The sequence below is a fragment of the Ictalurus punctatus genome, chromosome 3 (assembly GCF_001660625.3).
Source record: "Ictalurus punctatus breed USDA103 chromosome 3, Coco_2.0, whole genome shotgun sequence".
NCBI lineage: Eukaryota > Metazoa > Chordata > Actinopteri > Siluriformes > Ictaluridae > Ictalurus > Ictalurus punctatus.
Genome location: NC_030418.2, coordinates 31,657,320 through 31,683,368, shown reverse-complemented (window position 1 = coordinate 31,683,368; position 26,049 = coordinate 31,657,320). Strand labels below are relative to the sequence as shown.

At 39.8% G+C, this 26,049-nt stretch overlaps 1 protein-coding gene across 3 annotated transcripts in view; it reads right to left on the bottom strand.

Moving 5' to 3' along the window:
• Nucleotides 1-6,962: 6,962 nt before the first annotated feature.
• Nucleotides 6,963-26,049, bottom strand: part of hhip (hedgehog interacting protein) — a 34,215-nt gene continuing 15,128 nt past the window's right edge. For all 3 annotated transcript variants that reach the window (XM_017464590.3, XM_017464591.3, XM_017464592.3), the window contains exons 5-13: nt 22,342-22,493; nt 21,516-21,689; nt 21,113-21,256; nt 19,659-19,780; nt 18,328-18,451; nt 17,706-17,836; nt 16,559-16,643; nt 10,032-10,180; nt 6,963-9,929 (exon numbers count right to left, since the gene is read on the bottom strand). In XM_017464590.3, coding sequence (XP_017320079.1) covers nt 9,733-9,929; nt 10,032-10,180; nt 16,559-16,643; nt 17,706-17,836; nt 18,328-18,451; nt 19,659-19,780; nt 21,113-21,256; nt 21,516-21,689; nt 22,342-22,493 — 1,278 coding nt within the window. In that variant the 3' untranslated portion in view covers nt 6,963-9,732. The remainder of the gene's footprint in view (nt 9,930-10,031; nt 10,181-16,558; nt 16,644-17,705; nt 17,837-18,327; nt 18,452-19,658; nt 19,781-21,112; nt 21,257-21,515; nt 21,690-22,341; nt 22,494-26,049) is intronic.

Genomic DNA, 26,049 nt, shown 5'->3' with positions numbered 1-26,049 from the left:
TCCGTAGTGTATGAGTAGGTGTGTGAGTGTGTATGTGATTGTGCCCTGCGATGGATTGGCACCCTGTCCAGGGTGTACCCCGCCTTGTGCCCCATGCTCCCTGGGATAGGCTCCAGGTTCCCCGTGACCCTGAAAAGGATAAGTGGTATAGAAGATGGATGGATGGATGGATTTACCATAAATTCTAAAGTTTATAATGGATCATAGAACATACCTGTACTTTTTTCTTTTAAGATTCAAGTCTCCTAAAAGGCTTTCATTTCCCTTTATTATTATTATTATTATTATTATTATTATTATTATTATTATTATTATTATTATTATTATTATTTAGATTTTAGGCTTATATAAGTCTTCTCCTTTCCTTCATGCTTCACTTCTGGGATGTTCAGTAATCAATTCTCATTGAAAGCAGTGTAGTAGGGCAACAACATTTGCACTGCATTCTTTGATTTAGCTTTGTTCACTTTCGCGTGAAGTAAAGTACAAAAGTATTAAAAAAAAAACAAAAACACAACCCAAAAAAAAAAAAAAAAGACATGCAAGTAGGCAAGATGAATGGCGGCATGTGCAGGTTAATATAACACCACTCTACACAAGTACCACCATAAAACATTTGCATAACTTGTTTTAATGTGTTTGGAAAAAATTGTGCAGTCACTTTGTGAAGATACCTCAGCATGGAAACTTTTACCTAGGTGGTCTCTTTCCACCCATTTAGTTGTTTACTTCGCTCTTCAAGGGATCACAGCTGAGACAAACAGACAAAAAAGACAAGTGTATGGTTTCACAATCGCACACAATGGCCTTGACACACCTTCTCTCTTTTAACGCACATGTTCACAAACAGTATAAACACTTTTGTTTAAAACTATACACACACACAGCTGTACCTGCACACTCAAACTGATGCATTTGATACTGACGGGTAATTAACAGCAGAGCAGCAACCGAGCTGAGACCATGATCTCATTCCTCCACACCCATCCCCCTGGCTCTCCTTTCCTGACACTTACCTGTCTTCTCCTGCCAGTCTCCTGCCATCAGATTGGGCTTGGTGTGTGTTTACATGACAGATTGGGCCCCAGTGGGAACCTTAATTGCATCATTTCATGGATTCGAGTCAGCGTACCGGCTTACAGGCTGTAAACATGAGTGGAGGACCAAGGCTTTTGATGGAGCTTATGTACTAGCTAACACATAACAACCATACATGCTTTGGTTGGATCATTTGTTGGCTGTGTTCAGGGTGTGAGTGTGGCAGCGTGATGGATGTAAATTGGAAAAGCGCCATGAACCAGATGGTATAAGGTGTAGAAACCATGGTTGGTATAAGGAAGTTAAGTTGGCAAAGTAGAGGGCATCATTTTTAAACGGCATACACTGTCTTTCTTACCTTAAAAAAAAAAAAAAGTATTGATTTGAGTCCTGCGATGAACTGGCGTCTGGTCCAGGGTGGATTTTTGCCTTACACCTAGTGTTCTCATGATAGGGACAGGCTCCACTGTTACCCAGACTTGCATAAAGGTGGAATGTGGTATAATCATGGTGAAAGAGGCAAAGAAGAAGCAAAAGATGACAGTTTCACAAAACTGTTGAATCCTCGATTCCGATTGGTTAGAAGGTGATCTTGAAATTTCTCTAACAGCAGCTGTGACAGTAGTAACAGTTTATACAGGGACTTATATAGTGGATGCTCACATAAATAGATTAAAAAAAAAACATGCATAATTATTAATATGGTGAAATTTCCTGTCTTTACAGTTTGTATTCATGTTCATGATTGATGCTTATAATTCTACACGGAACTGTGTAATAAATAGCAGGTGTGTCGTCCAATCAACAGTAAGTAATCCATTCGCAAAATATGCCTACATTTTCCGTTTTGTCTGATTTGTTAATGTGTTTTCAGATTTGTTAATTTGTTTTCGTATGTGTTATTTTGTTTTCATATTTGTGATTTGTTTTGCACTTCTCGGCCACCGTAGTTTGGCCACAGTAACAGCAGACATGCTTGGCGCACACAAAAGACAGCTTTTCAGGAGAAGCACCTCATACCAACTGTGAAGCATGGTGGTGGATATGTTATGGTTTGGGGTTGTTTCACTGCTTCAGAGACTGGACCGCTTGCACTCATTGATTTAACTATGAATTCTGCATCATATCAAAGAGTGCTTGAAGATAATGTAAGGCCATCTGTCCGAAAGTTGTAGTTGAACCAAGTGGACCTTTCAAGCACACTAGCAAATCCACCAAGGAATGGGCCAAAAAGAAGAAATGGAGGGTTATAGAATGACCTAGTCAAAGCCTGGATCTGAATCCCATTTAAATATTGTGGGGGGATTTGAAATGGGCAGAACATGCAAGAAAACCCTCAAACATCTTGCAACTGAAAGAATATTGCATGGAGGAGCGGTCAAAAACCTTCCAACAAACCTGATGGACAATACTAGCTAATTTTAAAGCTAATTTTCCTTGCGGTTTTGTTTAAGTATATCAACTTTATTAATGGGAACTGTTTCAAAGATGGTAAGATGATAACGTGTTTGCTTGTCCAAATATGGAAAAACACCAACAATTTTCATAGGGTGTACTTTTTTTTCCATGACTGTATATATATGGTTTTCCATTGTTTTTAAAGCCTTTTATCTCCAGTAACATTGATGAAAAACGTCAAAGGCACAAATTTGTTCGAGTCCTAGGCTTCCTCAGTGAGTGTATACTGACAGGAATATCAGAATTCCTCATTCATGGCCACACACACTGCAGCAGTAGTCCTCAATGACTCAGTCATGTAAACACATGAAGTAACAGAATACGCTGCGCAATCAAGGCCGTGACAAGACCAGATACAGAACCGAGGGACTGTCATGCAAGGAAACTACATCAGCTGTTTACTCAATCCCCTTTCAAACCATATCAATACAATTAGACAGTTGTGGCCATTATTTAAAATTATTATACCTTATATCTCCAAAGAAATCTAAGCTAATGAGGGCTTTTCGTGCGAGAAAGATGAACCTGAATAAACAAAGAACAGAGCATGAGTACAAAGTCATAATTTTCGTTTTTTTTTTTTTTTTTTTTGTTCCTTGGTCATTGTTTTTAAACTGTTATCTATAAGAATAACTTCTGTACATGTACAAAGAATTGTAACATACCTCTATCATATCAACCATTCAAGTCAGAGAAATATTTAGTATACAGGCTCGTCATGTTTACCCAGTGCTGGGTTACACTGTTTATTAAAGATAGCCAGACAAGGGCCCTTTGGGGGACAGAAAGAAAACCATTCCAAATGAAAAGAAATGATTCATGCCACAGATAACACATAAACTAAGACGTACCCCATCACCCTGGCTCTCGCTATTTCAGTTGGCTCCAAACACTCCACAGACAACCAGGCATCGCGCGACTCTCTGAATACATTGTGGTGGCTTCGATGATGTGGGTGGTCCTCATTTGTTATGATAACGAGCACTCAATCTGATTGATATTTGGTGATATTCCCTGGGTGATGTGTTATATTTATTTGAAGAATTTAATTAAACACTGTCAGTCTGCACGGCAAAACCGCAAACGTTCATTTAGATCCAGCATATCTCTGTGTGCTATAAACTCAACTCATATGAAGCCTGTTTGGATTTGGCGTACACCCCTGAAATTTGATTGTGTTTGTTTCCCCGAAATCCGCACCTTGTGCGAGTGTGGAGATGGAAAGTTTTTACGACTGAGGTCACTTCTGTCTTCTTCAGGTATTGTAGCGGCAGTATGAGAGTGTGGCATTCAGTGTCCAGGGTTTTAGCTCTGGATTAACATTTTTTGAAATATTGCTCTAGCGGCCACCGTGGCCTCCTTGGCGTCCTCTGAACGTCTCTCTGTGCACTGTACGTTGATGAAAAAAGAAAAAAAAAACCTTCGCTGGAAATTTGGCCAGTGACGCACAAGAAATGAGACACTTCCCAGCACTGAGCCACAACAGACACCAGGGGCACCTACGTAAAGCAATAGTTTGTTTGCACAGAGAAATATTCTCTGATATATTTGCGGCAGGATGCTAAAATATTTATGTGTGCTGGACACTGTGTGCACACTGAGCCCTCTCAGTGTGTCCTTGTACCTGTTGTGGACACAGTTTCAGATAATCTATGCTCAGTCATGCATAGAAACAACCAAGTCAGGTATGAAAATCTGAGTCGACATCCAAAAACAATGTTTTTATTTCATTGACAAAAAATGTATATTGTCCAAAACCCCGCCTAAAAAAATGTGTGTTGTGTATGAATTAAAATAAAATACAATGTATGTGTATGAATTAGAATGAATGTATGTGTATGTGTATGAATTCAAACAAAGTACAACTAAATTATACAATTGGTGATGTGGTGATGTTTTTGTTAGTAAACAATTATTATTGTTATTTTTTTAAGAGTGCTATTTATTTATGGACGGTGTCTCTGGTGCCAGCACTTTGTATCAGCAATAGACCTTTATAAAATTTCCCACATTTAAGTAAAAGAAAAAGGCTGTTTTTTTAAGCAGGAGAGAGGGAGAGAGCAAGAGAGAGAGAGAGAGAGAGAGAGAGAGAGAGAGAGAGAGAGAGCGAGAGAGGAAGTGAAAGAGAGGGAGAAAGATAGACAGAGAGAGAGAAAGAGAGAGAGAAAGAGAGAAACAAAGAGATAGAGAGAAAGAGAGAGAGAGACAGAGAGAGAGGGAGAAAGAGAGAGAGAGAGAGAGAGAAAGTGAGAGAAAGAGAAAGACAGAGAGAGCGAGCGAGAGAGAGAGAGAAAGAGAGAGAGAGAGGGAGAGAAAGAGAAAGACAGAGAGAGAGTGAGAGGGAAAGAGAGAGACAGAGAGAGCAAAAGAGAGACAGAGAGAGAGACAGAGAGAGAGAAAGTGAGAGAAAGAGAAAGACAGAGAGAGAGAGAGCGAGAGAGAGAGAATGGCTGGCGAGAGAATGCCTGTTTATTGTGACTGTAACTTATGTGATAATAGGAACTAACTTGTCTCTCTGACGTTCAACAAAATCAAATCTAACTTCAAACTATTAAAATGCCTGATGTTTCATTCATCAGTAAATTAAACGTGGCTGTGGTATAAGCGGAATAACACACTCCAGATCATGCAGTTATATGAAAATAATACACTTAGTGTTATTCCTTATTGTATCACATTACCCTGGAATGGATTATTTCTGCACAGTTTGTCACGTATTATTTAATTACTTACTTATTTAATTAAAAAAAAATGACATATCATGCTTTTTATCCATTTACAGTTACATTGTAATGTTGCAGAATGGCCACAAAACAAGTTTGTTATCTCTTACAACTGTATGTAAATGTTTAGGCACCCCTGGACAATTTTTTTGACTTTTAAAATGAAAAGAAGTAAACACAACCTCTGCGCCAAACTATTTTTTAAAAAGAAAGGTATTTCTGTTCTTGTCTGAGGAAGTTTCACCCACATATTCTTCCTTCTTGGGCCATCTTGCATGCGCAGTATGCTTAAGATCTACCTTCACATTTTCAATCATGTTAAAGTCAGGGAATGTGAGGGCCATTACAGAAGCTTGACTTCACATTTCTTAAAGTAGCTCATGGTGAATTGTGAGGTATGTTTTGGATCACTGTCCTGTTGTAGACGCCAGCCTCGTTTCAGCTTCAGTATCTTGACGGCCTGTCACAAATTTCTTCCAGTATGTTCTATTTACTGGAATAGTTTCTTTCATCTACATGTGCATTGTTTCCTGTGCCACTGATACACCTGTATCACTACACCTGTGTCAGCAAAACTATTACAAAAGGTGCAAATATTCACTGATGCTCAAGAAGGCAACACGATACATTTAAATCCAGGGGGGTGTAAACTTTTGAACAGGATGATTAGTGTACATTATTATTATTTTGTTTACAAATCTTTTTTTTTTTCATTTAGTAGTGCCCTTCAGAAGCTACATAAGATATTTACATGTTTCCCAGAAGACAAAATAATAACAATTTACACCGATCATCCTGTTCAAAAGTTTACACCCCCCTGGATTTAAATGTATCGTGTTGTCTTCTTGAGCATCAGTGAATGTTTGCACCTTTTGTAATAGTCGTGTACGAGTCCCTCAATTGTCCTCGGTGTGAAAAGATGGATCTTAAAATCCTATAGCCGCTGTTGGAAAAGGGTCAAATATACAGAAGATGCTTGAAAAGCAAAGAATATGCAGGACCTGGAGGATTTCTCTGGAGAACAGTCGGCAGTTTAACCGTTCAGGACAAACAAGGGACTCATGAACAACTCTCACACAACATAAACACAGTCGTTGATCCTCCAGGTAACGACACAGTGTTAAGAATAAAGCGTATGTTTCATTTGTGTAAATTCAGTTATTATTGTGTCTATATGTAAACATCTGTTATGTGAAATAGCTTATTCAAGCCAGTACTAAATAAAAAAACAAAATGCAATTTTAACGATCTCTCATTATTATTATTATTATTATTATTATTATTATTATTATTATTATTATTATTAATTATTAACATTTTGCAAATTCTACAAGGTGTATGTAAATTAATGAGACCAGCTGTATATAAACCTCCCCTTCACCATATTCCCTATTATATATGTTTAAGAAACTGTGTCCATGTGTATGCTGTTTCTATAGAAACAATATTGCATGCATTAGTATAAACCTGTGATTTGCTTTGTCATGGAAAATGATTCAATATCATCTGATTAATCACAATTGAGAATTCAACAGTCCTCGGTTGATGCTTTCATCAATAATAACTCGCATTACTGAATCACAATGTATTCTGTTCCTGTCTCTAGATGCGAATTTGTGTACTTTACTGCCCAGTCACCCATTGAGTGTATTGAGGGGGGAAAAAAACAGTCTTGAATCTATTTTTTTTTTCTTAAAACATGCTATACACTTTAATAAACATAATGAAACTTTGGGGAAGACACCAAGATAGCCCTAGTTTTATTTACAATACATGATCAAATTCTTCACATGAAACAGAACAAACATTGCAGACAACTTAAATAAGTTTATGGCATAACTACTTAAATAATGTAGTAAAACAAAACAAAACAAAACAAAAGAAAATGGGTTACTCTATTCACATGACACCTTCCCAGCAGCTCCAATGCAAGTTTCACATTAAGTGCTAATATTACAGAACAGACTTACAGCATAGATTCCTTACATTTACGGAAAAGCAGTGAAGTCAGTTTCACATCGAAGACAACATACTGTCGTTAGTGTACTTCTTCAAAAGAACGTAACACTCTCAGCGGCACTGAGAGCAGAAAGAAGGGCGACTATTGAGACGGTATACTAAATAACACGTGATCCTGATCCTGATTTACGTAATCAAATAAGAGGCATCGGTTCCTCTGAGTAAATGTAGTAGAGCAACGTTCCATCTCTTTATATATATTTGAAGTGAATTAGTGAAATTGACTGGCCACTTTCCGTGACGTGTGACGCTAGAGGTGGTCAATAGTGTACAAAAATCAAGTTCGAGTTCATCAGTGATGAATTAATGCAATTTGAGTAGCAATAGGTTGAACAAATATGGCCTTAAAACAAGTTTTATGTATTATATAAGTATGAAATCAGGTTTTTCTGTATTACATGCAAGTGTCAAATCTGTTTACATTGTCAGCTTGTGATGGGGAGAACCTCTAATCAGTCAGGATAATCACACAGTCTTTTTGCAATGTGGAATGTTCCATTGGCGGTATCATTCATTTTATTGGTGACTCATGCTTAGAGTATATGATTACACATTCTCCTGTTTTTGCCTTTAGGCCTCTTTTTCCTATACTCAGTACAATAGTTCATTATCAAAAGAAAAACACCGATTTGCATCGTTTATCAATGTTAAATGCGACTTTTTTATAGAGATAAATGCCTTCTAATAATCTCACGACTGAATCAAAATGAAATCCAGATATGTTTTTACGATAGCTTTTTTTTTTTCCTACGTATGAAAAAGAAATCAGGAAAGGTTTTTGTGGAAAAAAAAATACACATTGTGAATCCATAGGCTTAATGTAAAACTGCTCTCTAGTAATATTCTCCCCGGTCATATATTATTACACTTAAAAAAATAAAACTTCCTCTATTGAAACAATAGTAATACTATATTACTTTGCAAAGCTAAGTAGTACTTATCTTAGTACAGTACTATCGGAAATGTACAGCACTATGCTTGTTCCCTTTTGACACTGTTAACTGAAGACCATTCAGTGATTGAAGAAAAAAAAAAAAAAAGACACATGGATCTTTGATGAATAAAAAAAAAAAGATCCCAGTGAATGATGGTAATCTATTATTTGTTAATATTATATTCTTTTATACTCGTGGCAGTGTAAGTAGCTAAAAAAATACTGCTGTGAAAATGGTTGTACATACAAGATTTATACAAAGCTAGCTTGTTTCTTTGCTGAAGTTCAAACAGGAACAACAAAAACGTACACAAATCTAATGAAATGTATGTAAATCTATGATACATTATTTATATCAAAAGCAGCGTGCATGGTCATGAAGAATATCAGAAAATCGGTAGAAATATCAGAATCAAAGTGACTGTCAAAAAACTTTTGTGATTTGCAACTTTTCCGTTATACAAAGTACACACCGATTGCAGCCGTCGTCAGGTTAGAGTTGATTTTTTACTAAGACTTTTCTGCAAGAGTTATGAATGGCCTAGACCAAACTTTAAATAAACTGGCATCAAGTCCCAACTAAGTAACTCCATGTATATTGCTGGAATTACACTGGCATTATGTATTTTTACCAGTTCTTTTTTTTATTATCTTGATGATGAGTGGGATAAACTGAGATTTATCAAATGAATAGATACAATGTTTTGTTTGCACATACAATTTTTTTTTTTTTTTTTTTTTTTTTTTTTAAATCATATTGGTTATTCGGCTAAGCCTTTGGTGTGAGGTTATGGATCCAGGGTCATTGTGACTTCCTGTGGCAAGTTTCAGTCAGGTAGACTGTCCATTTGATTTCCCAGAGTGAACCTTGATTATAGGTCTTGGTTTTGTAGATTTGTCATTCATTGTCTGCACAATCGGTTTATAGCCATTTCATACAGACTGTCCAAACTGAGCTTAGATTGTGAGTCCAGTGATGTGAGGCATCTGAAGGGTCCTTTTCACTGGCAAAGCTTAGAAGCAGGAATAAGGGCTGAGTCCTGAAGTATACACAGCAAAGACATAGCTAAAGCACTGAGAGTGCTGGACACTTTAGCATTGTCAAAGAGCTTCTCTTGGACACCCACTCGTATCACTATGTGTGTATGGATGTGTAACATGACACATGGGACAGTGCTTGTGTATCAGAAATGTGGCGCATTAAATATGCAAATATAATTCTGAACCAATAGCTATTATTTGCACTGAAACTCAGTGTGGGATCTTTGTCAATAATTTAATTTAGAAAAAAAAAAGGAACCTGCTAAATGTCAGGATGAGTCCATGTGGTTTACCCAAACAACAGGAATTTGAATGCATCAACCAAATTTGGGAGTAAATACCAGCATTAGTTGACCAATGATGGTCCACCACATGGGCAGTTGGTGATGATTGTGGTAATGAAGATGGGATGCAGTTGGAGGTTGGGGGTGTTGGTGTACTGAAGGCAAACCCTCAAAAACACCTCCTTAAAGTTCGGCCTTCAGACCGGAGTAGAGGAGCTCTGTCTCCCTGCCCTATCTAGACAATGTAACTAGTGAGGTCCAGCAGATATGATGTCATGTCAATGATGTGATCCAAAATGCCATCTTTGTCCCGATCTTCTTGTACACCTTGCTCTCCTTTCTCACACTGCGCCCCGGAGAAGCCTTCCTTACAGAAGCACTTGTTGGGTTCGATGCAGACGCCACCGTTTCGGCATGCAGGTTCACACTTAGCTGTGAAGGATGAGCAGAAGACTGTGTTTCTCCGTGCCTTTCGCTTAACACCAGTATTAATTATGATATGTAAGGGCATTTGTGTGTCTGTATGTGTCTCACCTCTTAAGCAGAAGGGACCCTCCCAGCCATTGTTGCAGCAGCATTTTCCGGTGGGAGTGCAGTGGCCATTTCTGCATTCCCGAGAACAGGAGCTGCTCAGCATCTCCGGAGCTTCCACCGGTCGCCTGCATTCCTTAGGTACCTGAGGTCTGTAGAAACATCACACACTGAACATCACACACTGTTCACCACACTGTTACTAAGAATCATTTCAACACGAGAAATAATGGATTGTAGGATTAGATTCCTCCCAGCGATGATCAATTGTTATACCACAGCATTGTTAAATTCTCAGATCTGATTGGTCAGTTGATCTACCAACAGTATTGCAGCTGCAAATCACAAGATAATATGAATGTGCTTCTTCTAACACATTGTTGTTTCTATAACAACAACTGTACAGAGTTTGCATGTTCTCCCTGTGCCTCTGGGGTTTTCTCTAGGTAGTCTGGTTTCCGCCCCAAGTCGTTATAAGCTAATTGGCATTTCCAAATTGTCTGTAATGTGTGAATGTGTGTGCAATTGTGCCCTGTCCAGGGTGTCCCCTGTCTTGTGCCATAAGTTCCCTGGGATAGGCTCCAGGCTCCCCCGTGAACAGGTGTAGGATAAGCGGTACAGAAACTGGATGGATGGATGGTTGCTGATGATAATCATTGATATGGTGACATTTTCTGTGAGGAAGGTTTCTTTAACACTTTTGAAACGTCTCCAATGTCAGCCCAGTCAGAAGTAAAGCTGTAACTAAGTTTTCCAAGAACTTGTGCTTTGAGGTTTTTGGCAACATGAACGGGCAGCATGAATGGGCAATTTTTTTGTTTGATTAACTTCAATAGTGAGAAAAAAAGTGATGTTGTTACAATGTAAAGAATAACAGGAACTAACCAACTTCAGGATGTGTTGATATTGGAAAATAATCAACTTCGGGGTGGTAAGAGCAACTCCGCTTTGTGTCGGGCTGCATCACACCACCCTCATTTGCTATTTTCCTATAACAACACACCACCAAGTGCTTTATTTATTACTTAAGCAATGATAAATGAACACCCTGAGACACATATTGATCAGGGTGGATACACATCTCACTGTCTCAAGACGCGAAAACGTGCAAGCATGGAAAGAAAATTATTATTGCTAGCAAAGAAGACTTCATATGATGGATGACGGCACGTTTCTTTTGGCCTAGCAACATCTGGAAGTGGAAACAGTACCGTTTTGTGTGTAATGGGGCTCGAAGGCGAAACCTCGCCATCACGCTGAGTAGCTACTAATGAAACTGTGAGAGCTGCAGCTCTTCAAACAACCTAATGCCTCCACACACCGGCTAATGAGCCAGGCGAATCTCTTCAAGGCTGTCTATTACTGAGCGGGCAGACCTGTTGACATACCCAACAGGCACACACATACACACACACACACACACACACACACACACACACTCGTACACTGTAATTGGACTCCGCTGAAGCAGTGACTATGAGGAACAGGCTGAAGAGCACTTAGTTAGTTCACATCCTGTGTGTTTCACTGGGAGTGGTGCCTGGGAAAGTGAGGTGGCCAGCATGTGAGGAAAGTGGAAAACTGAAAGCAAGCCACCATTTAGGCCTTTCTCTACAAGTTAGCACTCCCCTGGTTCTAATGCGACGAAATGTTTAAGAATCCTTCACTTTTGGGTTGAGGATTTCATGACTTAAGTGTATATGTGTGTGTGTGGGATGCTGGAACCAGCCTGACAGCCTCAGTGACTGATGGCAGGAGTAGGGTGGTAACAAGGGGCTTCTGGCAGGCTGTATTCGAAGGGTGGGGTGGGGTGGAGGGGATCTGAAGGGGGTAGCAGGGGGTAGTTCCCATGCTTCCCACCGCTGCTTTCACCACCCGCATCAACTCTCCCCTTTCTCTCATCCGCACTCGTTTTTTTTGTGCTGTTGTGACAGGCTGTACGTTGTTAAAACAAAAAAAAAGAGCCAGAGAAATAAGGGGAAAGAAACTGAGATGGAGGGTGGAAAAGAAAGAGCGAGAGAGGAAGAGAAAGGAGAGAAAGAGGTGGTTCCCCGGAGGATTGGGCTAACGCCGTTAATGACGCGGGGGTCAGCGCCGCTACTAAACAGTTTGCATTACTGGCAGGGTGGCCGTGAAAACAACACCTGCTGCTGCAGCCCTCGACAAAGGCAGCTGGGTCAACAGGCACTGTGGGAATGTATCAACTCTGGGAGGCCACTTGCATAAAACACAGACTGATAAATTAAAGGCGGGCCATGGCTTATTAGTTTAAGGCCTTCCTGGAGCCTGCCGTTCCTCCGCACTGAATAGGAGGCTGAACACATCAGCTGCTGGGATGCTTTTTGTCCGGCCCTTTGAGTATCCTGATCCTAGTACAGATTGGAAACTTACAGTACCTGTAGTAGTAAGGGTCCTGTATTCTACGAGCCTCTAACAAAAAGATTCCAGGAGGTGATGAATCCAATGCGTATTAAGAGTGGAAAACTCTGTCTCACATTTAATTTCAACTTCATTGTGACCTTGATTTGTTTATTTCAATAACCTACACTAGGCATTTTCTAGTATGACCCATTGTTCTATTTAAAACATTTTCTTTATTCAAATCTACTATGAAAAACACGAACTCTACATTCGCACTATTAAGCGACAAGCCACTCATTTTGCTTGTAGTTTGTCTCTAGTGGGTGTGTGCGCTGTCCAAATGATTTTTCCCTGATGACAACCGTAGTAGCTATATATAGCTTCTAAATCTTCTAAATTACTGGGTAAACACAAATTAAATACTGCCCTCATTAGTTTTAAAATTGGTTGCTTGACATATATGTTATGTGATAGGTTTCTTTATTGTCAGAAAAGCAAAGCAAACTAACTGTACTGTACACTCACCAGCAGCACCAGCAATTTCTATTCCCTTCCAAGATTGAATTTTCTTTGTAATGTCTCTATACACTTTGAATGAAACATCATGTGTACTGTAACAGCAAAGTGGGAACTAATTGCTCAGAGGAAATAAAATTGTGAGTGAGGAAGAGAAGAAACGTCTGACTATACATCTAACTGGACTGAATCACTTGTGCCAACGTTTGGATTTGTCACTCTAATGGATCATACTTAACTGGAATAGAATTAAGAAAATATGCATTAAAATTGTCATGTTGCTGTAATCATAGCTCAGTCTCTCGTATTGTACTGTATATAGAAAATTAATGGTTGTCTGTTGACTTGTTGATTACTAGTGTAACATAGGGATAGTAGAATGCACGTAGGGTTTATTTTTCATCAAATATTTGTAGTATTTTTTTTTTTTAAATGAATAGCTGATGCATAAACCTACGTATATAAAGCTGTAAATATGTTTGGTGCATCAATGCAGAGTCCTTCATGACAGAATGGATTATCTTTTCCCATTGCCATTGAGAATATACACATACAAAAACCTAGGAGTCCCACAACACGTGCATTTTTCTCAGAAGACAGTTTTACTTCCTGGGATTTAACTTGCTGAAATTGACAATAAAACAGTGGAGTTATCCAAGCAGTGGGGTGTACTGTGGGAGTTACATACATCATCCATGCCAGAATGAGCTTCGTCACGCTGCTCGCTGCAGTCCCTCTATCCTTTTTTTGTCATCTCTCGCTATTGTCCGGCAGTCTTTGTGAGTACATTGTGTCAGAAAAATTTACTGTGTATTGTAGCTGTAGGCCATTCAGTGACACTGAGAAAGGGCTTTGTCAAAGGGAAGGACGTGGTGGAGAGTTTGTGAGATTTAGGAGACAAAGTCAAATAAAGGGGTCTTTGGCAAAGAATTAGGGGTTATAGAACCAGAAAATGTGAACAGTTTTTATACGTATTTGCATCCTACTTCTTCTTTCACACATCCCTGGCTTTCTCGCTCACTTGTGCACACACACGTGCATACCTCCAAGCCTGTAGAGAAAGCCCTGAAGTGATTTGTGGCTTCCATAACGAAAGTACTTCATTAAAAGGCTTATAAAAAGCCCATTCAGAACACAAGAGCTCAGCACTGAAATCCAATACACTGAAAGGGCAAAGTCTGCACGAAACGTATGCTTTATATACTATGTTTTACTTTACAGTATGCTCTAAGGCTCCATTGTAAGGTTTAGTGACCAAAAAGGACCCACCGCAGGCTGCTGACTGCTTATTAGGAGTTTAGAATTACTTAGATGGGAAAACAAAAAAGCTATTAGCTTCTTTGTTGCTTTGCAGATTTTTTTTTTTTTTTATAAAATTGCGTTGCTTTGTAGATTAATGAAATTAAGAAAAATATTTCAACAGCAGGAAGGCAGGAAACTTGAGCAAAACATCTAGGCTTTCCACTGCCTTTGACCTAATAGACTTCCTACTGGGCTTAAAAGGGGAGAGTCAATTTATGAACTGTCAGAAATGGAATTAAAGGGGTTTTTCTCGCACAGCAGGTATGTCCTCGACGTCAAAAGTGCAAGTGAACATTCTCGTAAAGCACTCAGCACATCTAAATAAGTCTGCTCACATTTGATTAGATGTGATACGTTCCCCCACTCATGTTACTGAAGCCTCACTGCTCGATAAAAACAACACAGCGGATCGAAATCAAAACATGATGTGTTTGTTTTGAAGCCCTTCAATTCTGACAGATGCAAGATCAAAGACACAGAATGTTTACAACGCTAAGAAGTCGCAGGTACGTCAATGCGAGACCACCCGTCATGACGGTTCAAGCGAGGTTAGTGGTGTGATCTGCTCTCCGTCGTTTGGTAATGATATCCCGTTAACTGACAGGGTGTGTAAATCAGCACACCCAATACCGTAGTTCCTACAGACTAAACAACCCCAATCAATCATGGAAAGTATTGTTCATTGGAAAAAATGCAGCATTACCAGAAAACATAAATTAAAAAAAAGAGAGTGCGAGGGGCCTGGGCAAGGAGGAAACATCTGTTGCATAATTAATTGAGTTAGACTTGGGTGGCACTGTCATTGCCTAGGAATATTTATAAAAGCGCTGGTTCTGATTGTGTTTCCGACAAAACAAAAATGGTTCAAGAATTCAGTTTTGGGATATGTTAAAATGAGGCATAACTGTATTTTCTTTAGCTTCTAGAGTATCCTCACCTGCTGAGAGAAAGTCTCAGTGAAGAAGATATATTGTAGAAGCAAGAGCGGAGAAATGATTTGATCATTAGCATGTTCCCTATAATATGTTTGATACAAACAATTCAAAAAAGTTTTGCTGGAAAAATGATAAATATATTTTCAGTAAGGAAGAGACTTTCAGGAAGAAGTTCATGCCTGCTGTATTAGTCACATCAACCTGAGAACAGCAAGAACCTTGATGGTATCTGGTAGATTTTAGGTGGATTCAGTTCTGAACACTCCCTGACATATGAATGTTCTCTGCCGTTATAAGGAAAACATCCCTCCTGTCGATGACAGGTGTGCAAGTCTCGTCAAAGCTCGGAAAATATCCTCAGTAGACCACACATGCTCCCCAGTTAACCAGTGATGCCTGAACTGCACTGACAGTGTTGGTGTTAGAAACACATTACACTAACATTTGGAAATGGTATGCTTACTCTCCAATTATGGCTGAGGTTTGTGTTGGCTGAGGCCGGCAGTTGCGTGATGATTTGTTTAAAGGGGTACAGTCCTTGTGTGTGTGCATGCAAGAGAAAGAAAAAGAGAGAGACAGAGAGTATGATGTACTTAGAGCTAAAGAATGCAAAAAAGCTACAATAATCCCAAACTCTCATTCCGCTCTTCTTGTTGTAAGCTTAATACACAGGCGATCACTGAACATGAGTGGTGGACAGAAACCAGAGTCTTATTTCACAAGACAATAATTTAACATTACGTCAGAGGGATGCTGAAATGGCCCAGGCTCACATTTGTGGAATGAAGGCAGAGGTATTAGTGCTGAACATTGCTGACTATGTTGCTTTAAGGCAGATTTTTTCCCCCTCTGTAACCTACCATGGATGGGCTCGTGCTTCCATTTCTAATTCTATGCAGTTTCAAAGTCTATACTAAACCTTAACATTGGGACAAGTATTCATTCATTCATTCATTCATTCATCTTAAGTAACCATTTTATTCAGGTCAGGATTGCAGAGGATCCTGAGCCTCTCCTAGAAATATTGCTTGTGAGATGGCAATATAGACTTTGGATAGGATGACAGTTCATCACAGTATACCATGCACACACCTATTCACACCATAGAATAGACTTGCTATTTCACTTCCTGGTATTTTCTTGGAAATGGGAGGTAACCAGAGAACCTGGAGGAAGCCCATGGAGAGAACATACACATAAACTGCACACAGACAGTAACCTAAGCTCAAGATTGAAACCTGTAGCTCTGCTACCTTGTAAATACAAGGGTACTTTAATATTTATAGAGCTTGTTTAGTTGGTGGAGAAGTGTCCAGATGTTTGGAAACAAATTCTGCAGTTTAGTGGATCTTGAAAGATTGCTACCATCCAGACACAAGAGTGGAAAGAGCTTTGTAAGATTAAAACTTTCTGTACCTTTTAGGGTCCACCAGCTTGTAGAGCCTCCCAGTGTGTGACGGCATGGCTAAGCTTTTGCTGGACGCCAAGATGTAGACCTCACCTGGTGAAAAGTACGATTGGGAAACCATGAGAATCTGATGAGTGCAAGGCTTGCTTCATCTACTATGTGAAGTTCTCAACCCTGCTCCAGGAGTACCTGCATAATTTAGTGTTTTTCTTGTTCCCAACACCCTTGATCCACCTGTGATCTAGTCAAATAAAATGGTCTTCCCTCCACCATGTTCCTGTGGATCAAGGATCAAATGGATCCTTAGAATTGGGGTTTTGTGAGTTCTCTAGCTTGCAGAGCTGCATTTTTCAAGTCTCAAACATTTTGAATGAAACCTTCTCATGTCTGAGCAACAAAGAGTATATTGCCATCCCTTGTAGACCTCCACTGCTTGGATGGCAAAAGGATAGCGCCTTGCTCTGCTTGTTCTAGGCATTTGGAGCAAGTAGTTCATGTTCCCCTGTGATAAGAGGTCAAGTGGGATTGTACAGAATGATGAAACACAGGCTTGCTGTGAGTCACTTGGAGGTTTGATTTCCAGTGAGGCCTGCGATCCAATCTCTATGTTCTGACATGGAGGAACTACGTTATTGAACTTGGCACACGGTCCAGATAAATGACAGTTCAAGAGAGTACAGAGGCTGTTATCATTGGGTGTAAGGTTAAATTTGTGGTTTGGTTGGTGAAGGTAATTGCAAATGGAAACCCTAGTCACTGACAAATCGTTCTGACCTTTGAATCTTGGTCATATCGTCTGTCAGCAGAAAGAGAGAGAGACAGGAAGTCATGTGCCAGGAAGTTAAAGTACTCTGTCATAATGGAATGTGCCATGGAGGAAAGGTATTTTGGAGTAGTAGCTGGCTTTCCGCTATGACCCCGGCAATCCCTGTTCTGTATCACTGAGATGTCTTTTTAAAATTTGACTCATTTTTGCCACCAAGTCATTTGTATCCAACATCCTGTATCCAAGGCTTTTTATTATTTTAAAAACGCTAATCCGGACTAATGAGCAAGGTCCTGAATAATAATAATAATCAGATTATTATTGCATCTCAAACCCCTTACATGCTCAACAGTGATCAGAATGATTATCTAAACAGAAATTAAACTGACCTAGTTCGTCCTCTCCAAACCCCAGGATGTGGCCTACTAATGTGGAACCACATGAACTGCTACTTCCGACGCAGAATGGCTTCTCCTGCCATGGCCGGTCCTCAGCAGGCCTCTGGAGTATTCTGAGGTTTCTGAAATACCAACATGGTGCAAATTTCATCATCATGCCACTGAGAACAGATTTAACATGTGCAAAATGTGGCTTCTAAGAGCAACTAGAGAAAAAGTCATTTTTAAGTAAAGTAGGCATCTTATAATATTCTCTAATGTTATATAGAATTAGTAGATGTAGAAGTTGAGAAACACAACAGTTGTGTTAGTGTTAGTGTGAAGTGTTAATGATATGTGGTTGTGAACAAATGACACAATCTCAATTTCACTGAAAAAATAATCCCTTTTCCTCTATGGGTTGGGTGGAAATGTGTATACTTTGACACGCAAAACCACCGGAAAGATGTCACTTGACATCTGTAATCATACAGATGACTGTAGAGCTAACTCCCTAAACCTTGGTTACAATCACCACATAGGAAAAGGCTAAGGAGATCTGTTTTAATTGAGTTATTTTTTTTATGCAAACATGTAACACATTCAAAATTAGCATTGGACTTAATTATCTTACCCATTTTTGTCACCAAATACATAACTTCCATAGAGCCTTCTTGACTGACAGCCTCTGTAGATGAATCCACCAACAGGGAGAGCACCACCAATAGACTCCAAGTCAAAAATAGAGGGTTCATTTTCTAGGAAAAAGAACCACACAAATATATCACGTTAATTATCTGAAAAGCAACAGCGTACCAATGTTCATATATATATATATATATATATATATATATATATATATATATATATATATATATATATATAAATAAAATTCTGCATACTTATATACTGTTATAGGCCATAACTCTAAAGACATAAAAGTTCTGCATTGTAATGGAAAGAAGCTGCTCAAACCTTTTGCGTTCTGCTATTATATCACACTATATCATAGCAAGACTTTAACAAAGACACTTTTTGCCTACTTGAAAAACAAGAACGTATATGCCGTATTTCCAACAATCTTTCTGAATGCCAGTGGAGGAGGGTTTTAATGACTCATGGCTTGGGAACATTAAATACAACTTTTTTTTCATTTTTTTTTTTTTATGTGTAGCTGACTGTGTTCCTTTTCACAAAATGGCATCATTAACATCCAGCTTGTGTGAGGGAGAGTCCAGTTTCTAACAAGAGTTTGTGTACTGTGTGTTTGAGAGAGTGTGTATAGCAACATAAGTTATAGCCACTTTGGGAATGGCCAGTATTATAATGTTGCAGTCAGCGTGTTGTAAAACTACTCAGTGCTGTTTAATGAACCTATACTTTCAGCATGGTGATGTTTTAATAGTGTAAAAGGACCTGTAATTTGCACATTTAGTAGACCTTCTTTGGGGCATGTGCTGGAGGGGAATATACTAGGATGGGGCCATATGCTAGAATGAACATTGCCCATGGGGGCAGAAATGTAGCTATCTAAGACAACTAATTTTTAGATTTGAAAGGAAATAACATTCTTCAGATCTTCTGGTACTGATTAAGCTCTCAACCATATGGGTTGTTCTGAACTGTGCCAAAGCACCATCTACATGTTAATTGTGTCTGACAACGATATATCATATTCAAGAACACAAACGTGCATTCCACTGGCAACACTACATAACCCCTTCGATTTGCAAGTATTTATGTTCTTCATTTCTTCTCCACAGTTGGAGATGCCTCAAAGGCCTTATCATCACATTCTGAAAGAATGTATTATTGTATCCTAGAAATGAGAAATTAAAGCGCTGAACTATTTTAGAAAGAGTGGTGATGGAGAGACGGTTTGACTCCTGAATAATGCTAATGTGGTTATAAAGACATGAAAACTAGTTAAGAGCTCTACTATAGGCATACCATAGATAGACATACCATAATCTTTTCCTTTGCTGATCTGCAGGATCCTCCCTGTTGTTGTGTTTCTTCCTGTCGTATCAGTGCACAAGATCAGGAGGCTCCCATTGGTGTCCATGCGAAGTTTATCCACTGCACACCTAAGACAGGATGTTGATTAGGGCAGCTATTAGGCAATGGCAGGAATACAGCGTGTATTACTTATTAGAGCTGGGTGAAATATTCCGCTTATAGTAGTGTTGATATAAAACCAGTGGAATTCTGATTAACCCCAATTTCTGATTATTGAAATTTAATCAAGCAAGCAAAACTTGGATGGTGCCAAATATACAATTGTTTGGTTTTTCACTGGCACTACAGAGGCAATATAGCTAACAATTGTAACCTAAAATCTTTTTATTTTTCATTTAAATCTGCTGTGAATAAATTTCCATAAAAAAAAAAAGTTTGGTTTCAGTTTGGCATTATTGTACTCAGTCCTCAATGTTTCTATGAATTTGAAGGCAGAACTGTAGCAGAAAGCGAAAAGTTTTTGATGATAACCTACAGATGACAAATGATTAAGCTGCCAGAACAGCTTCAGTATGCCTTGGCCTCATCTCTGGAAAATTCCTGGAGGGTTGAACATTGTTTTTTCAAAAGATTTTTCCATCAATTAATGCTTTGATGATGGCGGTGGAGAGCGCTATCTTAACACATTGCTCCAAAATCTTCCATAGGTTTTATGTTCACTTGAAATCTGGTGAGTGTGATGGCCATAACATATAATTTACATGATTTTAATACTCATCAGTGAACCCTCATGCCAAGTGGATGGGGGTGGAGTCATCCTGGAAAAGACCACGCCCATCAGAATAGAAAGGTTTCATCATAGGTTAAGGGTGATCAGTCAGAAGAACTTTGAATTGATTTACAGTGACATTTCCCTCTAAGCAGAGAAGTCAAGCCTAACCATGCCATCACAATAAATGAATGCCCCCACAGCATAACTGAGCCACCGGATCCTTTAATTTGTCAGCTGTCTACAGTTACAGACTACTTTATAGTTACCTATTATTTTAGAGATTATAAAATGTAACCGTTCTCTCTGAAGCAAGTATATAGCAGTAAGATAGCAATAGTAGCCAAAGCAAACATCAGAAAGCAACCATGTCTTTAATTCAGATGGCTCTAGAGCTGTGGTCACCAACCTTGTTCCTGGAGATCTACCCTCCTGAAGACTTTTGCTCCAACCATAATCATGCCCACCTGACCATCTAATCACTGCCTTAAGAAATTCTTGATCAACTAAAACAGGTGTGTTAAATTTTGGTTGGAGATGAAACCTGCAGAAAGGTAAGTTTCAAGGAGGAGGGTTGGTGACCACTGCTCTAGAGAATAGACTATACCAAACCTCAGTAGTTCTCCATATTATATTTATGACCTGCTCTGTACTCTGGAAGTTTCTGAAGCATCCTCATACTGTCACTCACCTGCCAGGATCATGCAGTCCATGGGCGAATATTTCTGGTGGTTGGTTGGTGCTGTTGAAGTATGGGTTGTCCCCTGGAATGACGTAGGGAGTGGAGCATTGTTCCGTGTCGACATCCACCCTCAGAACTGATCCAGTGAAGTCACTGCAGCAGCAAATCTCTCTCTTAGTAGGTTGGCAGAATCAGAGGAACGTAGCTAATATCAAGGTCAAACACATTCTACACTGACAGGTCACTACTCATTACTCAAATGTTGGATTCTGATCGTATGGTTTTAGAGCTTTAAAAAATGTGAGGATTAGTGTTTTCAATGCTCTATCATATGTAAGGGTTTGCTATGTGTTACTGTGACCCTCCAGTACTAGAAGCTGATGCTCCAGCTGTACATTTTTGGTAGAATCACCTCAATCCGTCCATCTCCTCCATATCATCCAAAGTGATCATCCCATCACCCAGAAAGATATGCAAAAGCCCATCAGGTCCAAAAAGCAGCTGCCCACCCAAGTGCTTTCTGTGGAGCTCAGCAACCTCCATTAAGACTCGATAGGTCCTAGTGTCCACCTGGTTGGGGTTTTTCCTTTAGAGAAACATTGAGAACATTCAATATACTCTAAGTCTATTTCATCAAGTACCATTATCTCTCTGTGCCAAATGATCTGACTATATTCTTTCCTCATGACAAACTTTATTTTTTCTATAAAGTTTATATAAATTCCTGAGAAATGAATTTACAATTTATGAATTTATTACCTCTTGCATATTTATTTGCCGGGACTGTACAATAGTATAAATACCAATACTGCAAAACCTTCAAACCTTTCAAAAGCTTTTAATGATTCACAGTTTCTATTTTCTTGAGTGCTGTATAGTTGAATGAAATATATCACTCTTGATTGCAATATTGATGTGCTTCAGCTTTGAGACTAGTCATAAAATGCAATAATTAAACTAAAGTTTCCTTTCTTAACTGCTGCATGTTTTGCAATGCAGCAGAAAAGAATTCCAGTCAATGAAATTGTTTAATTATGCACTGCCATTAAATCTCTATAAAAACATCCATCACTGTCATAAAATACTTTACAACACCCTTGGCAGCCAAAAACCTGGCTTCAAAACCACACATATCCTGAAACATTTAATAACAATCATTAAACCAATTTTATTTCCCTCCTACCCCTCAAACTTGGTCAGTCTGAGATGTGAGCAGTGTGTAAGTGACTGACTGTTACCTGGACACTGTATACTCGACCACACGAAGAATGTGGTCATGAGGGCCGATGGCCCAGCGCTCCTGGTTCGTCGTGTAGGAGACGTAGAGCTTGCCGTTTTTCTTATAATTGGGGTGGAATGCCAGGCTTAGCAAGCCCCTTTCATCTCCTCCCTGCAAGTCAGATGGGGAGCACAAAGAATCTAGAAGTTAATTATGTTCCTTTTTTAAAAGCCAGCGTAGGGCCAGGCCTAAAGCCAGGCCCCCCATGTCCCTTTCTGTCCCTCTCTTTCTTATTCTCTCCTTTTCTATCTCGCTCGCTCCATATGGGAGCCAGTTACCCCCATGCCCTCTTGCTCCAGCTCTCTTTTATTCTCGCCCCCCTTTCTCCCTCCTTGACTACTGCATTACAAACAATTATAAAACATTTGACTCCCAGCAACCCCCTTCTTTCTGGTCCTCCTTTGGGTTATGTGTGGCTCATTTTTGGGGCGAGGCCCCTCCATGATGCTTGGGCCCTCCCTGCAGCCTCCACCACACTAGTGATTTGTGTGTGTAATCTTTGGGGGGATATCCGCGAATGCAGCGGTGAGAAGCTGAAAGAATTTATTAGCTCACTGGCAGTTCATAGAGAGCACAAAAAGCCCAGGAGTCCTTCAGCCGAAGCTGTGGGCCTCCACCTCCTTATTCCATCCCGACCCCCACCCAATTCCCCTCCCGCCCCCTGTTTTTTAATCCGTGCAAAATCTGAGAGGGGAGGAAAAAGGAATTGGAAAAAAATAAAAATAAACAAGGAGCAAACTGCCAACTCCCACTGTCTTGGCAACATGTTTAGAAAAGCAATGAAATTGCTTGTGTAATAGGTAAACCTTTGTTTCACCCCGGGGGCAGCTACATCAGTTGTCACAACTCTGGTGGTCTACTCATCATCGTCAGCTGTAATAAGCAGCTGTATCATTTCAGTCCCTGACCAAACGATCAGGTTGTGCTTTCATCTCTCTCTTTCTTGTATTGTTAGGCAAATAAAAAGAATGAACAGAATGCCAGGCGTATGTGTTCAGAACGTGTGAATAACAACATTTCAGGCGAGCTTGTTTTTGAACAAGGATCGCCGAGATTTAGCGCTTTGGGATCGGACGTAACATGGGAGGAGTGTTTTCACCCCACAGTGAGCCAATACAGCGTGTCCAATAAACAAATACAGCATGCCGTCATGTCAGTTATGCGGCATTCCTTTCTGATATTTCACAGGAATTGAGTAAAGAGAGGTTTTCTGTGAACTGCTTGAGTTAACTCTGTGGTTCAGCCCGCAGGATGAGCCAAAACACACAGACCATAAATTGGTCAGAGAAGCTCTGTTAGGCTGCGCTGAACTAATCCAAGTTGGACAGGCCAGTGGCACAAATGCGGACACGAGTCTGCACCATCTCTGGAATGCTTTTGAGGGGAGTGTAAAAGATCTTCAGAGACTCGAGTAATCACACTCCAGAGTCCTTTCAATTTGACCGCAAGTGTGGGAAAGCCGTGAAAGCTGACAGATAAATAATGACTTATGGTCTCATTAAGCTCGATAAGACTTTTTTTTTGTGTGATTTATTTATTTATTTTTATTAAATGCCTGTTCCTGATTTGGCAGGTACAATGCAATTGAAAGAATGAATGTAAATATGTTTCCTATTACTTTGTTGAACCACCTGATTCAAATGTAGGACTGATGTCATGACCCAAATACAAAAAACAAACACGTGGAGGTCAAGACAGGAATTCCACTGATTTTTATGATCTCCAGCCAGGGACCACTGAGTATGCAAGTGGGGCAAACCCCAATGATGATACTGTGTGGCAAGAAGGATCCACTCCTCTGGATTCAAATTAACAGCTGAAGTGTACTGAAATGAAGCCAAAATCACTCCATTGTGGTCCATTTATAATTTGAAGAGTTGGAATACCAGTGGGGGCAAGTTGTTGGCAGACTCGCACCCAGTGAACAGGTCTGCTTAATTGCAACACTGACACAAGAGTCCCCATCTTAAGCCTAGACACTCCAACCATGTATTTACAACCTCCTCAGGAATTTACAAGCTGGACATATTGTAAGATATCTTTCTTACAGCTACCATAACAGATTACTCAAGTTAGTGGGAATTGAGCAGGCTATGATATCTTTCATGATTCTCTTTTTAACTCAGACTGAACTTTAAGTGCATTATACCAACACCAATTTCTTTAAAATACCTTCCGAACAGACATTTAGCATATCTAGTGTGTCTGTTTTACAATATCCAGATTCAGGGAAGCAAGCAAGCAATGGCCATAAGAGCCTGCCCTTACAAGTGTTCTGCCAGTAGTGGAACCAGAGCCAGGAAGCGAGAACGGGATGTGCTACAGACACAAACTGCACAACACTCCCCCTAAATTTCATACAGTCATTGGCAGTTTTCTGGTTTTTGGTTTTCAAGGTTTTACATAGCTTAGCTTGCACATTGCTGCAGTGCACCATTTGATCCTGGTGTGCTTGGGAAATCCTACATAAAAAGCATTATCCAGGAGCTGATTGAAAGAAGAAGGAAAAAACATGCATACCTCAAAAGCTACCTGAACTCTTGATCCCCCAACTTGGGGCTTTGGATTCACACACATCTAGTGTTCCATCGCCTCCAAAACACACACACACTCATACACCTGTTATTATACATTACTGGAGCTGGAAATGGTGTACAATGGAAAATTGTATGGAAGACCGCAAATCATAATGTTTTCGGCCACACTGTTCATTCCTCAAGAGCTAAACTTTCTTCTGGAAATCAGGACAGTGCTGGGGGAAGTTAAGTCAAGTGAGATGACAGCAGTGGTCGTTTCCTGAAGTGATCTGTTAAAAAAGAGGGGGTGAGAGGGAGGAAAAAGGCCATTTGTCAAAGCTGGGGTACTTATCTCAGACAGGTCTGAGAGCCCTTCTTGCTCATCTGACTGAAAAAACCCAACAGCTGTGTGTGTAGTGTGACAGAGAGCATGACATGCCATGAACTATTTGCTTCAGCAAGAAATACTTTATTGCAGCTGGCTGCCCTCGCTCTGGCAATAGAGCCATGCTCACGTTGCATACAGATGTCTTCATCTCTGCTGCCATGCACCCCGGACTAGCAGACACAACAGCGGAGCAGTCCCGTGCTTTTGCTGCTAACAATTCAACGTGCAATGAATCAATTCTAAACTCTTAATCACCATCTCCCTCACACAAATATTTTAAAAGATCAACACATGCTCCGGGTCTTTACATGTCACCATGAGGACTGGAGTTCATTTGGGCATCTGGAAAAGCTTGACTCAATGCAAACCCAAAACAAGTTAATTGGCGAAGCACCGGTGCTTAAGCGCAGTCTTGCTCTGTCAAATCCAGGCAACGTTAGCAGCTGGTTAACCTGGTAAACACTGCACAGCTGTGATGGTGTGGAGGATTAAACTGAGCAAGATCATTATCCCACAATGCACAGCTGAATAGGAATAAGTTTCAAACAGCAAACTGAGAAACTGCAAACAATTCAGATTAGCCAGTTGGCTGGGTTGTCAGCTGACAGGGTTTAATTGTCCCATTTAAGCACTGAGGGAAAGCTGAACGACATTGCAGGATGGTTTAATAATTGCAGAGAAAGAAAACACTGGTTATTGACTCTTCATATATAAAGAGGTCGAGAAGAATCATTGTGTCTAAGTTTCTTGGCAAAAGGGCAAC